The following is a 17,997-nucleotide window of genomic DNA, read 5'->3' on the forward strand; positions in this document are numbered from 1 at the left end:
CTAAGGGCCCTCCAGGCCCTGACATCCTTTGTTCTAAGGGCCCTCCCAATTCTGACCTCCTGTGTTCTAAGGGCCCTCCCAGCCCTGACATCCTTTGTTCTAAGGGGCCCCCAGCTCTGATATCCTGTGTTCTGAGGCAGAAGTGTCAAAGTCAGCCTCTTGGACTCTCCAGTTTGCTCTGAATCAGACTGAAATGGAATTGGGAATGTTTCACAAAATAAATAAAAATATAATCCAATATAGATAATAGTAATTTGTCAATTTGTTTCTATTTGAGTTTGATACCACTGGTCTAACGTGCCTTCACTCACAAACATAGAGAGAAGGTCCCTAAAGGCTGTCCAGTCCGACACCCCTCATGTCATGGATGAAGAAGACGGAGGCCCGAGACACAATCTGATTTGCCCAGAGTCACTCAGGGAGTACGTGGCAGAAGCTGGATTCAAACCCAGGTGCTCTGGCTCCAAATCCCTCATTCCTATCACTGAATTGCACTGTCATAATGCCTTCAGCGCTCATCTCTGAGTAAGAAAAAAAATGGGTGCCCGCTGAATCTTCACAGGACCAGTTGCAGACTCTTAGGTCCTGGCCCTGGGCCATTAAATGTCCAAGGCATGGCAGACACAGACAGCAGTTAGTGCCAGGCCAGGGAGGAGGGCTCATGTGGCAAGAGGCCCAGGGGGTGCTCATCCCAGCCAAGCCCCAGCCAGGCCCCTTTGGTGGGACAGGACAGCATTCTGCATCCTGGACAAAAGGGCAGGGCTCCATGCCGGCCAGCGCTGGCCGAGAGGCAACCGGAGGGCACGGCAGGAAGACTCAGGGATGGCCTCCTTTGAGCAGTCTAGTACAGAAGAGCAAGGGCTCCCCCGCTGAACTCCAGCCTGCTGGTCAGACTCACTGAGACGGAGCCAAGAGAGACCTTAGAAGTTATCCAGCCCAAGGCGCAGGGAAGGCAAGTGATTTGCCCCCCGTCACAGGGGAAGCAGCAAAGGCAGGATCCAAACTCAGGTCCCCTAACTCCACATGTGGAGCTGTGCCTCCCACAAGAGGGAAGCTGCTGCCACAAGAGACTTGGCCCGGTCCCCAAAGAACAGCTAGCACTGGAGGTAAGAGTCCGCTCTGAGGATCACAGACTGTCAGAGCACAGGGACCTCAGAACTCATCTGGTTGAAGCCCTCTTCCCGAGGCCAGGCATAGGCTGTGGAGAAGGCTGGGAGACGAGGCTGTTTCCAGGTCTCCTGAGACCCAGCTCTGTCTCCCACCCCTCCCTGTCTCTCTCCAAAATGCTTAAGAACTTACCTTGTTGGAAGGTTCCAGCTTGAGGGCAGCTCTCAGGATGGGGATGGCCTCAGCATACTCACCTTGCTGTGCCAGCACCTATAGGAGGGCAGGTAGCATTGATCAAGGACATACTGAAGGTCCCCATCTACTGGGCCCCAAGCCTTGCTCAGGCAAGAGAAAGGAAGGGCTTTGTCCCTCCCCTTCCCCCAAGGAATTTCATCTCTCACTGGGGAGATGAAATTCTGGACCTCAGTTTCCTCAACTGTAAAATGAAGGAGTTAGACTAAGGAGCCTCCCAGCTCTGTGTTTGAAGGTTCTCTGTTGTAAGGGCCCTCCCAGCTCTGACATCCCATGCTCTAAGGGCCCTCCCGGCTCTGACATCCCATGTTCTAAGTGCCCTCCCAATCCTGACATCTGCTAGTCTGTGACTCTCATTCTCACAGTATCTGTGTAGGTGCTCCACAGGACACAGAATGATGTGATCCGTGTGCCCTGGGCTTCACTGAGGAGGCTGCAGGTTGGGGCAGGGCTGGCCAAGGCATCTGCTGGCCACCTAGGGCTCACCTTGCCCTTCCGGAACAGGGCCTTGATGTTATCTGGCTGGTGGCTGAGTGCCAGGCTGCAGGAGTTCAACGCTGCACTGTAGTGGTCCAGCTTGAGCTGTGAGGCAGCCAGGTTGTTCAGACATTTTACCTTCAGCTCCAACAATTCTGCCTCCTCCTCTGGGCTCACATCAACTGGCATGGGGGTGCAAAGGAGCATAAGGGAACATGACCCTTCACACAGCCCACCCCAGCCCCTGGAGACATAGAGGGCCCAGCCTTGACCAAGGCAAGATAGATGGGCATCAGTGGCAGGAGGGGGCGGGGTTCATAGCTGGGACCTCCACAAGGGCTCCAAGATCCAGGCCAGGAAGTCCCCCACAGACATGGAAACTCCCCGAACGTTCCACCCCTTGGGGAAGCAGGGACAGAGCCCAATGGCACCTTTGGAGTTGGCACTGATGACCTTGAGCGCCAGGTCGTAGGAGTTGGCAGCCAGGACAAAGTCGGCCCTCTGGTAGTGGGCATTCCCACATTCCCGCTTGCGGTCAGCCAGGGCTACTCGCTCTCGCCCACTCAGCAGCTCCAAGTCAGGCCCGTCCATGGCTGTCTGCAGAGCCACCTCGAGGTGAAGGGTTGAGTTGGGAGGGATGGCAGGACTTCTGTGGGGCGACAGGGGCCAGAAAATCAGGGCATCTTGATACAGCCTCCCCAGGGAGCCCTCCCACAGATTCCCCCAATGGGAGCAGGGGAAGGACGGTCTTCCAGCTCCTGCCTAATCCCCAGATCTGACTCCAGGTGACTCGCTTTCCCTCCCCGGGCCTTGGTTTCCTTATCTAGAAAAAGAGAGAATGAGACCAGGTCACTCTGCGGTCCCTTCTAGCTGGGACACTGAGAAATCCCTGACCAAGGCAGTGTTTGCTTGTCGAGCAGCTCACCTACTAGAAAGAAAGTCCTTCCAGAGACTCTTACTGTCTGATGAGGGACAGGCAGTATCAGCTTTCCTCCATCACCCATTTATTGAAGGGGAGAAAGGATAAGGGGAGCAGGAAGGGCGGAGCTCCCGGCCTCAGGGACACTTTGGTCAGGAATGAGATGAACAGTGACCCTGGTGATTCAGCTGGGAGGATCTGCCCCACCCTACCCCGGCGTTGTCCAGAGACCTCCAGGGAACCTCGGATTCCCAAGAAGATCCTAGTAGGAAGCTCCCAGCATGGAAGAGGGGAAAGAGCCCCGGACAGGAAGACAGGATAACGAAGAGGTCCTCGGTCATTAATTCTCCATATGAACTGGACACTGTCCCTCTCTGGATTTCAGTTATCCAAACTGCTGAGTAAAGGGGTTGGACTAGATGTCTGTTAAGGATCTTCCCAGCTCTGACATCCTGTGTTCTAAGGGCCCTCCCACCTGTGACATCTTGGGTTCTAAGGACCCTCCCAGCTCTGACATCCTGTGATCTAAGGGCCTTCCCAGCTCTGACATCTTGAGTTCTAAGGGCCCTCCCAGCTCTGACATCTTGGGTTCTAAGGTCCTTCCCAGCTCTGATATCTTGGGTTCTAAGGGCCCTCCAAGCTCTGACATCCTGTGTCCTAAGGGCCTTCCCAGCTCTGACATCTTGGGTTCTAAGGGCCCTCCCACCTGTGACATCCTGTGTTCTAAGGGCCTTCCCAGATCTGACATCTTGGGTTCTAAGGGCCCTCCCAGCTCTGACACTCTCTATTTAAAAATCTCTTGCAGCTCTTAGGTTCCATATCGCTCTGCCTGCTGGGCACCAGTTCCTGCCCCAGGCAGGTCAACGCTCAGGCCTCCTCTACTCCATCTCACCTGCCATGAGATCCATAGCAGTATTTGGCATCTGCAATGATCAGGGCCGTTTCACCCACATTCATGAGCTGCACACTCAGATCCAAAGCCTTCAGAAACAAAGAAGAAGCCAGCCAGATGAGGATGAGTAATAAATCAGGGTGGAGAGGGAGAATAAGTGTATACAGTGCCTACTTTAGCCAGGCACTGTGCTAAGCACTTTACAAACATTATCTCATCTGATCCTCACAACCACCGTGGGAGAGGCAGGTGCTATTACTGTCTCCATTTTACATCTCTGAGGCAAACAGAGGTGAAGTGACTTGCCCAGGGTCACACAGGGAGTAAGTCTCCAATCCCAAATTTGAGCTCTGGTCTTCCTAACTCCAGACCCATGTTCTCTCCACTGTGTCACCAGCTGCCTCTAGGGGACAGCCCCACTCCCCAACCCCAGGCGTGGCTCTCTGCGACCAGGGCCTAAGCACCATCGCCGCTCTCCCCTGCTTCACAGCACCTGGAGAAAGTCACAGTCTCCTAGGGTGAAGGTGAGGCTTGGCTGCTTCTCCACCTGGGTTCCACCATCCTCAAGTGAGACCTTCAACTGCACTGTCACATCCTGGCCTTTGCTGGGCCGCTCGGCCCCGGGCGGGGCAGCTACTAGAATCTTCTTTCTAAGCAGTCCATTACCTAGGAGGGAGACAGAGGACAAGGTGACATCTCAGGGGTGATTATTGAGGCCCCCTCAACTTTCAATTCAAACCTGGGTGCTCCTTTGGTCAGGAGCACTGGGTGGATGCACAGGGAGGCTCAGACCAGAATCCCACAGGACAGGCTGTAAGCGGTATCACTGGAAGAAACACTCACCTCTCCGAGATCCTGAACCAAGCAAGCCCTCATGTGTTAACACCTACCACGTGTCAGGCACGGTGCTGAATGCTGGAGTGCTGCACTAGCGTCTTTATGGCAAGTGCGATACCGGGAAGGTACAAAGATGAGGTATGAAGCAATTACGATCTAGAACCACACCAGAAGGAAGGGGATTTGGTCTCACATCTAACCCCAGCTACCTGGGCCATTCTGGACACAACACTTTCTTTCTCTGGGTTTCATTATTTTCATCAGTCAAATAGATGGAGCGGGGCGGGGGGAGACATTAGACCAGAAAGTCCACAAAGTGCCTTCCAACAACAAGAAAAAGCCTTTCTAGAAAATTATTCACGTCAGTACTAGGTATAATAACAAAAAACTGGAAACAACGTCCATGTGCAACAGCGAGAATGGCTGAACAAATGGTGACATGTGGATGTAATGGGACAGTTATCACATTATAAGAAATGCCAAGGACAATGGGACTCCCCAAAAGGCTGGGTTGGAAATGACCTCAATGCCCATCTGGTCAGATCCACACTAGGCCAGTCCCCTTGGCCAGAGAGTGGCCGGCCAGCCTGTGCTGGAGGGTCTCTAGGGAGGAGGACCCCACCACCTCTTGGGGGCAGCTTTGGTGATGGGAAAGCTGGATGCCCTTCACGCAAACCTCCCCCAGCTGCTTCCAGGCCTGCCCACAGCAGACTCCTCCTGCCTTCAGCCACCTGAACACAGCTCTCAGGCCTTGGCCAGTCTCCTCTTCTCCAGGTCAAGTACCCTGAGTTCTTTTAACCAATCCCGGATGCTCCTCTGGATTACCAATGCCCTTCACCCAATGGAGTGCCCAGTCTGCCCAGGCTGGGTCCAGAGGGACCTTCACCCCCTCGTCCTGGACGCTAGGCTTCTCCTTCCAGAGTGTCAGACTGCGTGAGGTTCCCATTGTACACTCACGAAGAAGAAGCTTGTAAGCCACTAGAAGCCCAAGTTCTGTCTTAGCCGAGCGATCCAGCTCGGTTTCCATCTACACTTGAGATGACTTTCTTTTTTAAGCTCAATAATAACACTTTACATTTATTCCTATTAAATCTCATCTTCTTGGCTTCAGCCCAACGTTCCAGCTGGGCCAGACCTTTGGGGCACCTGATTTTGCCACTCAGGATGTGAGCTATTCCCTTGGGCTCTGCAGCATGCCCATCAAATTCTCTGATGCCACCCAGACCCCTATCCAAGTCACTGATTAAATAATTAAAGTGGCCCAAGAGCAAGCAGGGCTGGGCTGGAAGCAGCTCCCAATGGCTCCAGAGTCAGTTGTGAAATTTTCAGAAGTCACCTCAGAAATCAGCAAGCTCTACGCATCAGGGCTTGAGTGATTTCTCACAAATTTTGTCTTGTTTGATCCTCCCAACAACCCTTGAGGGCAGGGACTGTTTCTTTTCTTATTTGTAGCCCTAGTACCTAGCCTAGTGCCTGACGCATAGTAGGTGCTTAATAAATTGGATTGATTTCTCTAAATTACTTGCGTTTGTCATTTTACAGCAAAAGCATACTCTACTACATTCATATACACAATTTGTCCAGCTGTCCTATGACTCATGCCTGCATACTTGAGTTCCATTGAATACTTTGTTATATATGGCAACTTTCTTTCTGATAAGGACCTCCTTGTAGTATATGCCCACTAATGGCATAGATGGGCCAAAGGACAAGAACAGTCAATGACTTTTCTTACATAATTCGAAGTTATTTTATAGAATTGTTAGATCAGCACCAGCTCCAAGAGTATATTCATCTGCTTATGCCCCCAAAGCCTCTGTAACATTGATTGGTGCCATCTTTTTTTTTAATTAATTTTTTTATTAGAAAAAAATTCACCTTCTCTCCTTCCCATCTCACCCCACCCGAACCCTGTTACAAACATGTCAAATCAAGCAAAACAAACTTCCACACCGGCCATGTCAGTTTCTAGATTCATTCTCTTTTTCTGGGTTGATGTTCCTGTGACCATGATAACTTTCTATGGTGGGATTCTTTTTTTGTTTGCTCATTCTTCCAGCCTGCTTCCTGACTTCAGACTTGATGTAGGGCCAGATTTTGCATACTTCTGGAGAGAATGTCTGGACTGGTCCTGCTGCTGCTGCTGCTGCTGCTTTCTTGGAATACTAAGTGTTATGATTCTAGGACATCAGCTTAGGCTCTCAAAGTAATGTGCTCCAGGGCAAAGTCTGATCACTGTCCCCCGGTCTAAGCATCACAATTTCCTGACTTGGATCTGGGTTTGAGCAACAGGCTTATGGGTTTGCCTCTGGCTGAAGTTCCAGCAGACTGCTGCTAGGCTCAGTCACCGTCAGCCCAATGGACTTTGGTCTGGGACGACTGTCCTGGTTATTCTGTTGCAGGTTTCAGAGTGGACTAGACATTGGAACGGAGACCTTGAACCCCTCCTGGGGTCAAAGTCACATAGCTACTGCTATTGCTTGCTCCTGAACTTGCCCCTCACTGGTACATAGCCTAGGACCCATGACCACTCCTCACCCTGAAATGCCACCGCTAGGCACAGGTCTCCTCCTCAGTCTGCTTTGGACCTATGATCCCAAAACTAGGCAATGAGTCACAGACATGCCAGTGTGCACCTATTCCTTCACCCTTCACAAGCTTAGGCCCCTCTGTGCTAGAATGTTCCACATGGCCATTCCTGGCTAGACTGTGTCCCTAGTGTCCTGTGTCAACCTCGGCTAGAAAAACGGTTCGTTGTGATTTTTTTTTCCCCTTGGATTTCCTAATCAAGACTGCACCAAGGCCTGGTGCATTTTCTAGAGAAAATGGGAAGAGGGGAAAGGGGTAGGGCTGGCTGAACATCTTCCTGTTACTCTACCCTCTTGATTTTATCTTTCTATTGCAATCTTTGTTCATCTTTGCAAATCTGATGGGGTACAAGTGAAACCTCAGAGCTGTTTTATTTAGCATTTTTAAAATGACTGATGATCAGAAATAACTCAATCTTATGTGCTTGCATAAATTTCCTATATATTTTGGACATTATCAGACCTTAATCAGAGAAATTTGATGAGAATTTCCCCCCAAAATTAACTGTTTTCCTTTTTATTCTAGTTACATTGTGTGAAAAAATTTTTATATAATAGAAATTACATATTTTATCTTTTTATGATCAACTCTATCCCTTCTTTAGTTAAAAGTTCTTCTCCTGGTCATACGTGTAAAAGATAATCTCTTTCCATTCTCCTCTAATTTGTTTGTGATATATTTATATATAGATATTGTACTTCTATTTGGGGTTTATTGCAGTATATGCTGTTAAAGTGCTAGTCTAAACTTATTTTCTGCCAAACTTTACCAGCAATACTTGTCAAAGAGCTTTCCTTTTCCTTTTCAATTTAGAGCCCTTTTGATCAGAATTTTAAGACTTAAGATAAATGCATTCTTGCCAGTCCTTCTTCCATCTCTGGCCAGGACCAGACCAGTCATTTCTATATTTTGAGCCACAGTCCAAAAATCCAAATCCTGTTCTTAGATAACACCTTCTTAACTGGCTCAACACTTTCCAAATCTGCCTTCCTCTTCTGAACCCCTCGCCTTCCATGGACAACGATGGTGGAAAATACCATGTGTGGCCCCAAGAGCTTCAGTTTCTTCTCTAAGGGGACATATTTTTTAGCGACACTTCCTGAATTCCTCCTGGCATTGTCATTTGTGCCCATGGGAAAAACCAGAAGGGGGTAATCATCATCCAGCTAAAATTCCCACAAGTGGGACATGAACTCAGGCCACCAAATGAAGACTGGCAGGGAGTGATGTGGAGTTAACAAAGCAGAACCAATAGAATAACACGTTATTCTATTCCAACTACAAAAATGAATACGACTTAAATTGGCAAAAAAATCCCATCCTCAGATTGTCCCATAGACATCACATTATTCAGAGCAGCAGTTTTTGATAACTAGGGTAAAGAATTGAAAATAGAGTAAATGCTCCCTCAGCCATTAAATGACTAAACAGATGGAGGTTCATGAAGGCAACAGAATATGACCGAGCAGTAAGACATGGCAAATGTGAAAAATTCAGAGAAACAAGGGAACACTTACACAAACTGATGTAGAATGAAGTAAGCAGAAGGAGAACATGACGACAACGTAAATAGAAACAACAATGAAATGAGATGGAATTTTCTGTAATTACAGTGGTCAAGATTGACCCTGGAGAAGAGTTGGGAAAATGCAATCCACTCCATTCCCTGCAAAGGTGGGGGACTATGGGTATGGAACAATTCAAATATGGCCGACTCAATCTGAGCATTGGTTTGGCTTGCGGGTGGGGAACCTGCGGCCTTGAGGCCACATGTGGCCCTCTAGGTACTCAAGTGTGGCCCTTTGACCTAATCCAAACTTCACAGAACAAATCCCAAAGGTTTGGCTGAACTCCTTCTTTTCCTTTGAAAATGTTTATTATGAGGGAAGCTTACTAGGTAGGGTAATGGGAAAGAGAGATGCATTTGGAGATTGCTGTGATGTAAAAAACAAAAGGTTTCAACAAAAACAAACAAAACACTGATCAAAAACAACGGACATTGTTAGTAGTGTCTAAAGTACTGACAAAAAGAGAAGACTGAAGGATAAGGCCCCCCAGCCCCCATCACTCTTCCCTTTCTTAGGAGGTGATGAGTCATCCCTCACCTGGGATGCCTGAGCTCTGCGGGATGTGAGCGATCTGTTTTAGCATGTCATTTCTTCTGCGACCCCTCCACAGATCCTGCGGAGAGGCTGATGTTTAACAAGGCAATTGTTAACAGTTGCTCTGCTGGGTCTCTCAGATGCCTGGAAGCTGATGCATGTGGGAGCATTCTCCTTCTTTACAGTAATTTATTGCTGTTGCTAAGTTAAGGTAGCTTCTTGGATTCAGATGAGCTGCTTCCTGGGGATCATTTGCCCTTATGGATGGCAACATGGAGCCAACAGCATTCCCTGCATAATTCATAGTAGCCCTAAAGACCACCATCTCTGGCCATTGCTGGAATCACTCTTCCAGCCATGCACTGATCAAGAGAGTCAGCTACGGTTTGCCTTGTTATCTAGACAAACGAAGAGAGCAGCTTAACCTGTTCTGCTAACTCTACATCAGGAGATTTAAAATTCAATAGTGAGGACTACATAAATCAAGTTATTGCCTATAGCTGGGAACAGATCCAGTCAACAGTTGACATGGAGTTATGAGAAGCTAGGAGGCTGACTGGAGATGCTAGGTTCTCTTTTCCAGTGCAGAACATAAAGGCGTTGACTCTGTTCAGCACTTGAGCTGCTGAGGCAGCTGCCTTCAGGGAGGACCCAATTCCATGGAGAATCCTCTGCAGTGGATGTCACACATGTCTTTATAAATGGTCGCCACCTGCACTCCACTGAGTAACAATGGGTTTCTGTTTTTGGTTGACTGGAGTTATAAGTAGGTAGAACCATAGGACAGTCACAGACCCAGTAATCTTCTCTATGACACATAGACTGAACTGCTTTCTTATCCTAGCAGCTTCTAGAGTCACAGCACCCAACCATAACCAGGCACAGGAACACAAGGCCAATGGATACCACGTGAAACCAGAAATGATGCTCTGAGTCCATTAAACTAGAAAGTGGGAGGGGCGGTGCCAAGATGGTGGAGTAAAGGCAGGGGTTCCCCTGAACTCTCCCAAATTCTTTTCCAAACAACTTTAAAATAACACCTCAAAAATGAATTCTGGAGCAACAGAACCAACAAAAAAGGACGGAGTGAAATGATATTCCAGCCCAAGAAAACTTAAGAAGGTCAGCATGGGGGGGCAACTGAATCGGCAGCTGTGACCTCCGGATTTCTCAGCCCACAGACAGTAAGAGGGTTGGACAACTGGGCAGAGGAAGATTAAAGGGGACTCTTGCCTGGCACTGAGCAAAGGATTCTATTGTATTGCTGGTTCTGGGTGGCAATCCCAGGGGGAGAAGGAGCACGAGCACATTAGAGCCCATGGCCATAGAGGAGGGGGTACCCACTGGGGTCACAGTTCCAGGGTAGAAAAAAGTGCTTGAGTTTGCTCACCAACCAGACCACAGGCCAAGAGAGTAATGACCACACTTCTCCTTAGATCATACCACCTTAGAAGAGGCTTAGACTTACTGACCCCCAGAACTAGCTCTGAAAACAGCTACACAAAAAAACTGAAACTTAGGACACTGCTCCTTCCACCCAGGAGCAGAGCCCAACCTTAACATAAAATTAAAAGTCAAGAAATAGGTAGGAAAAAATAGCAACAACAAAAAAGAACCTGACCATAAAAAGTTACTATTGTGACAGGGAAGATCAAAACATAAAATCAGAAGAAGACAACAAAGTCAAAACTGCTATATCCAAAGCCTCAAAGAAAAATGAGAATTGGTCTCAGGCCATGGAAGAGCTCAAAAAGGACTTGAAAAATCAAATAAGAGAGGTAGAGGAAAAATTGGGAAAAAAAATGAGAGCAATGCAAGAAAATCATGAAAGAGTCAACAGCTTGGTAGATAAGGTAGGAAAAAATACTGAAGAAAATAAAACCTTAAAAACAGAATACAACAAATGATAAAAGAAGCATAATTCACTGAAGAACTCTTTAAGAAGCAGAATTGGGAGGGGTGGAGCCAAGATGGCAGAGTAAAGACAGGGACTCTCCTGAGCTCTCCCCCAAACCTCTCCAAATACCTTTAAAAATGACTCTAAACAAATTCTAAAGCAACAGAACCCACAAAAAGACAGCGTCAAACAACCTGGAAGGTTTCCAGGTCAGTTGTTTTTCCAATGAGACATTTCATATTTTAAAGAATTATTGGACTACCTGAAAGCCATGATCAAAAAAAGAGCCTAGATGTCATGTTTCAAGAAATTATTAAGGAAAACTGTCCTGATATCTCAGAACCAGAGGGTGAAATTTAAAGAATCCACCAATCACCTCTTGAAAGAGATCCCAAAATGAAAATTCCCAGGAATATTATATCCAAATTCCAGAGCTCCCAGGTCAAGGAGAAAATACTGCAAGCAGCCAGAAAGAAACAATTCAAATATTATGCAGCAATAGCCAGGATCACATGAGATTTTGCAGCTTCTACATTAAAAAATCAGAAAGCTTGAAATATGATATTCTGGAGGGCAAAGGAGCTAGCATTACAACCAAAAATCAACTACACAGCAAAACTGAATATAATCCTTCAGGAGAAAAAATGGGTATTCAATGAAATAGAGGACTTTCAAGCATTCCTAATGAAAAGACCAGAGCTAAATAGAAATTTTGACTTTCACATACAAGAGAAGCATAAAAAGGTAAATAGGAAAGAGAAAGTGGGATTTAATAAGTTTAAACTATTTACATTCTTACACGAGAAGATGATACTTGTAACTCCTTAGAACTTTATCATTATTAGGGCAGTTAGAAGGTGTATACAAAGACAGAGGGCATGGGTGTGAGTAGACTATGATAAGATGATATCTAAAAACAAATAAAATTAAGGGGTGACAAAGAAGGATGCACTGGGAGAACAGGGAAGGGGGAGGTAGAATGAGGCAAATTATATTACATAAAAGAGGTTCAAAAAAGCTTTTACAGTGGAGGGGAAAATGGGGGGGGGGGGGTGGTGGCAGACAACATTTGAACCTTACTCTCATTGGAATTGGCTGAAAGAGGGAATAACACACATACTCAGTTCGGTATAGAAATCTATCTTACCATACAGGGGACTAGGAGGAAAGGCAGATAAGAGATGGGAGAGGACTGATAGAAGAAAGTGTTCAGAAGGGAGGCAGTGCTCAGAAGCAAAACACTTTTGAGGAGAGACTGGGTGAAAGGAGAGAAAGAAAGGATAAACGGGGAAAATAGCATAAAAGGAAATTCACAGTTAGTAATCGTAACTGTGAAAAAATTTCCACAGCAATTTTCTCTGATGAAGGCCTCATTTCTCAAATATATAGAGAATGGAGTCAAATTTCTAAGAATACAAGTCATTCTCCAATTGATAAATGGTCAAAGGATATGAACAGATAGTTTTCAGAAGGAGAAATCAAAGCTATCTATAGTCATATGAAAAAATGCTTTAAATCACTACTGATTAGAGGAATGCAATTTAAAACAACTCTGAGGTACTGCCAGGTACCTGTCAGATTGTCTAATACCACAGAAAACAAAAATGACACGTTGAAGGGGAAGTGGGAAAATTGGGACACTAATCCACTGTTGGTGGATCCAAACATTTTGGAGAGCAATTTTGAACTATGCCCCATGGGCTATAAAAACTGTGCATATCCTTTGACTCAGCAATACCACTACTAAGTCTGTATCCCAAAGAGAAAAGGACCTATATATACAAAAATATTCATAGCAGCTCTTTTTGTGGTGGCAAAGAATTGGAAATTGAGGGGACATCCATTAATTAGGGAATGGCTGAACAAGCTGTGGCATGTGATTATGATGGAATACTATTATGCTACAAGAAATGATGAGCAAGATGCTCTCAGAAAAACCTGGAAAGATTTACATGAACTGATGCAAAGTGAAGTGAGCAGAGCCAGGAGAACACTGTACATAGTAACAGCAACACCGTGCAATGACCAACTTTGATAGACTTAACTGTTCTCAGCAATATGATGATCTAAGACAATTCTGAAGCACTCATGATGAAAAATGCTATCCAGCTCCAGAGAAAGAGCTGATGGAGTCTGAATGCAGATCAAAGCATACTTTTTTCCTTTGGGGGATGGGGTGGTGGGGTGGGGTTTGCTTTCTTTACTTTTCTCTTGGTCTGTGCTTTCTTTCACATTATGGCATACCTATTGTGGAGGTATGTTTCGCATGGCTACACACGAATGACTTATATCAGGTTGTTTGTCATCTTGGGGAGGGAGGAAAGGAGAGACTTTAGAATTCAAAATTTTTAAAAATGAATGATAAAAATTGTTTTTACATGTAATTGGAGTTTTTTTTTTAATCATAGCCACCCTTTAGGATGTTGCTCTTTTCACCTATCCCAGGTGACTTGCCTGATGGATAATTAAAGAACAGAACCAGGTAGGAGATTCCCATCAAATCCTTCTGAGTGTAAATCAACAGCGTTGATGGTAACCAGTTCTCCCAAAGGGACAGAACATCTGGGTCTGTCAGGTCCTCCATCACTGTCCTGATGTTGCTTCACTTACACTATTTTCAGGAATATTACACTGTGGGGGGATTCAATTGGGAGTACACTGGTGCATGTGTGTGTGTGTGTGGGTGGGTGGGGGGTCCTAAATGAGTCCCTTAAGCAACATATAATAATAAAAATTTTGAAAAATAAAGTACACTCCAACCATAAAGCTCTGTCTTGGGCCTTCTCTTCTCTCTCTATACCAGGAGTTCTTAACCTAGCGTCTATGGACAATAAATTTGGACAGGGAAAAAAATTACATTTTCACTAACCCCTAACTAAAGTCTAGCATTTCCTTTAATTATGAAGGCTTAAAAAAAAATCCGTATGCTTCACCAGACTGCCAAAGGGAAGGTCCGGGACACAAAGAAGAGGGAGAGTCCCTGCTCTATACCATTTCACTTGATGATCTCATCAGTTGCCATGAATGTAATTCTCATTTCTATGCAGATGACTCACACACCTCTAGATCCAGCTTTAGTCTTTGTCCTGAGCTCTACTCCCATAACACAATTCCTTCTGGACATCTCCCACTGGATTATCCCATAGGCTTCTCAAACTCAACAAATTCAAAAGAGAACTCATTCTCTTTCCGCCTAGGCCCTCCTTCCCCTTCTCCTAACTCTGCTATTACCATCAAGGGCACTGTCTTTGTCCCAGTCACACAGGTCCACAACCTGGGTGCCACCTCAACTCTTCATTCGTGCCCAGCCCACGAATCCAATGTTGACAAATCTTGTCATTTACACCTCTACAACATCTCTCATATACGTGTGCATGCACACATATCTGTACATGTGTTTATACACACATACACACATGTACTTCCCCTTCGCTGCACTCACACAGCCTGGCGCATGTTCTTATTGCATCTCGTCTGGATGACTGCCATAGCCTGACGATTGGCTGCTCTCCCTGCCTCCAGCCTCTCTCCTCCAGCCCGTCCTCCACTCAGCCACTAAAGTAACCTTCCCAAAGCACAGGTCTGTCCACACCACCTTCCCATTCAATAAACTTTAGTGACTCCTTGCTACCTCCAAGATCAAACACAAAATCCTGTTTGGCCTCTGAGGCTCTTTACAACCTTTACAAGCCCCTCCTACCTTTCCAGTCTTTGACACCTCACTTTCCTCCACACACTTTACAATCCAGCGAGTCTGGCCTGCACCCCAAGTGAAAGTTTATGTCTAGACACCGTGCTGAAAACTACAGCGAGAGAATGCAGGCTGCTGAGAAAAGACAAGGACAGGGCCTGGGATGCAGGTGTAGGGGAGGAGATCACAAGGAGAAGTTCTGGGGGTGAAATAGCCAGCGCTGAGACTGACTGGACTGGGGAATGAGGGAAAGGGCAGAGTCAGGACTGACGGTGAGGGGTGAGCCTGAGACACTGGGCACAAGACTAGACTGGGACCAAGTAAGCACTGTCAGAAGGAAGGGCTGAGAAAAGATGATTAATTCAACAGTAGACAGGCTTCCGGTGCCAGGGCAACACGGAATAGAGCATTGAGAACATGGGACTTCACAGAATCCCAAAATGTGAGGGTCTGAGGGAATGTCTCCGCAGCCATCCAGGCCGCCCTACACCAAAAGGAATCCTCACTACAACATACTCAACAAACGGCCGTCCATCCATGGAGTGCAGACATTTAAGGACAGGAAGCTCACTGCCTTTGAGGCACACCTCTTGGTGTGAGGAAGATGTTTCCTGACCTCCAGTCTAAATCTGCCTCTTTCAGCTTTCCCCCACTGTTCCTGGCTCTGCTCCCTCCTCCCCAGGACAGCCCTTCAAATGCTGGACAACAACAATCACATCCCGTTTCCAAGCTAAACATCCCCATTTCCAAGCTAAACATCCCCATTTCTCTCACAAGATCTTCCTATGATTAAGACCTGGACTCAAGGCCCTTTGCCATCCTGACTGCCCTCTTCTGGACACTAGGCAGCTTATCGACATCCTTCTTAAAATGTGGCTCCCACAACAGAATACAATACCCCAGATGAGGCTGGACAAGGGTAAAGGGCACAGAGCAGAGGACAGTGGGACTGACTGTCACCTTCCCAGCCCTCAGAGCTGTGCCCCTACAAACCTACGTGGAGGTCCAAAGCCCATCTCAGACCTTTCTAGGGCGGGCTATGTAACCCTGGGAAAGTTGCTCTGTGGGCTGCGGCTTCTTCCTCTATGAAATGAAGAATGGGAGCAATCTCACCAGACCCTTGTGAGAAAACCACCAACATACAAAGAGGAGCATTATTATTTTGTCCACCCTTGAAGGCTGCCAAGCTAATCTTCCTTGTGCACAGACTGGGCCAGGGCCACTCCTCTGCTCAAACAGTCTCCCAACATCTCCCAACACTTAGCATCCTACTTGACACATTTTGTCATTCAGTTGTTCTAATTGTGCCTGACTCTTTGTGATCCCATTTGGGGTTTTCTTAGCAAAGATACTGAAGTAGTTTGCCACTGCCTTCTCTGGCTCATTTGAAATATGAGGAAACTGAGGCAAACAAGGTTAAGTGACCTGCCCAAGATAACAATGCTAGTTAAATATCTGAGGCTGGATTTGAACTCAGGTTTTCCTGACTCTAGGCCTATCACTTTATCTACTGTGCCACCTAGCTGTTCTCCCTGGCACACAGTAGGTGCTTAATAAACCTGACTGACAGATTCCTTAATTCCTTTTTTCCTGAAGTATAAATTCCAACCTCCCAAGAAGTGGTGTTGTTATCATCATCATCATCGTCATCCATCATCATAATCATCACCTGAATTTAGTCAGCGCATTAAAGTCTACAAAGTGCTTTACATTAATTATCTGAATACAAGCATTTTTATCCCCAGTATGCACGAGAACTTGTACAAAGCTCCCCTCCATTTTGGGGGAGCTGAGAACTATTTTAGCCTTTCTGACAGGTGGTTTGGAACTGTGCCCAAACTCCCTAAACTGTGCATGCCCTTTGACCCCGCTAGGCCTCTCAGAGGCATCTACTTCAAAGGAGACCCAAGAAAAACTTTGGAAAAGACCCATATGTACAAAACGACTAATAATAACCATTTTTGTAGCATCAAAGAATTAGAAACAATGGGGGTACTCACATATTGGGGAATGGCTAAACTCGTTATTGCATATGAGGGTAAAAGAATGTTATTGTGGCATAAGAAATGACAAAACAGTTTCAAAAGGAACTGGGAAGACTGCTATGAACTGATGCAAAGTCAATTCAGCAGAATTAGGAGAATAATTTATAAAATGACATCATAAAGAGAAACAACTCTGAAATAATAATAATAATCATAGCTAACATTTATATAGCGTTTCCTTTATGCCAGGCATTACACTAAGCACTTTACAATTATTATATCACTTGATCCCAACAACCTTGGGAGGAAAGTGCTGTTGTTATCCCCGTTTTATAGATGAGGAAATTCACCTGTTAACATGAAAGATTTGAGAATGCTGGTCAAAGCAAAAATCAACCATGAATCCCGGGGACTGATGATGGGCCATACTGCCTACCTCCTGCCTGCAAGAGGACAGACTTAAAATGCAGAATGAGGCACATATTTTTAGTCATGGGCAATATGGAAATGTATTTTGCTGGCCTGTGCGTATTCATTATGAAGATTTAACTTTTCTATTGTTTAATTGAGGAGAAGGGCAAGTGGGAGAGCAATAATAAATGCACATAAATAAAACGTGCCCAAAACAAACAAAACAAAACTAAGATTCCCCTCCACTCCTTTCTGAGTTCTTGAAGGCTCTGCCTGTGGAGCCTAAGTTATGGCAGGTTCTATAAAACTGGAAAAACTTCAAGTCTGGTCTCAGCAAGACTCCCTGCCTGAACCAGATCAAAATGAATTTGGGAAATGTTTAACAAAATAAATAAATACACCAGAATGCTAATTTGTGGTTTTCTAAGTAGGCAGGCTGCAAGGATTCGTTCCTGTTTGAGTCTGACACTGCTACGCTAAATATGAGGGCCTTGTCCATTAACCAAGGAACTGGGGACATCAAATCCTGTTAATCTGGACATTCTCGATTTAAATAAAACCAGAAGACAAAAGGAAGTTGCGGCTGAATGGGAGGGATAGCTAATAGGTCTGCCTTGAAGAGGCAAATAAATGATTTGGCTATCTCCCTGGATCATCTCATACTGCAGTGTTCATGATAAGCATTTACAAAAATACCACAATGAGGATAATGACAACTTAGATATCAATATTTGTACAGAGGATAAAGTGATAGAGAAAACGTATGCAGGACTTGGCTGAGACTATCTAAAAAAGCAATGGGGGCCTTAATACTTATCAACATCAATGCAAAGGTATG

General features: G+C 45.9%; 1 protein-coding gene across 2 annotated transcripts in view; it reads right to left on the reverse strand.

The window, feature by feature from the left end:
• Positions 1 to 17,997, reverse strand: part of FKBP8 (FKBP prolyl isomerase 8) — a 29,103-nt gene that overhangs the window by 3,154 nt on the left and 7,952 nt on the right. For both annotated transcript variants that reach the window (XM_027853147.1, XM_027853148.1), the window contains exons 3-7: positions 4,141 to 4,313; positions 3,648 to 3,736; positions 2,268 to 2,485; positions 1,846 to 2,018; positions 1,300 to 1,377 (exon numbers count right to left, since the gene is read on the reverse strand). In XM_027853147.1, the coding sequence (XP_027708948.1) occupies positions 1,300 to 1,377; positions 1,846 to 2,018; positions 2,268 to 2,485; positions 3,648 to 3,736; positions 4,141 to 4,313 (731 nt within the window). The remainder of the gene's footprint in view (positions 1 to 1,299; positions 1,378 to 1,845; positions 2,019 to 2,267; positions 2,486 to 3,647; positions 3,737 to 4,140; positions 4,314 to 17,997) is intronic.

The sequence above is a fragment of the Vombatus ursinus genome, unplaced genomic scaffold, assembly GCF_900497805.2.
Source record: "Vombatus ursinus unplaced genomic scaffold, bare-nosed wombat genome assembly UNPS02009918.1, whole genome shotgun sequence".
NCBI classification, from domain to species: domain Eukaryota; kingdom Metazoa; phylum Chordata; class Mammalia; order Diprotodontia; family Vombatidae; genus Vombatus; species Vombatus ursinus.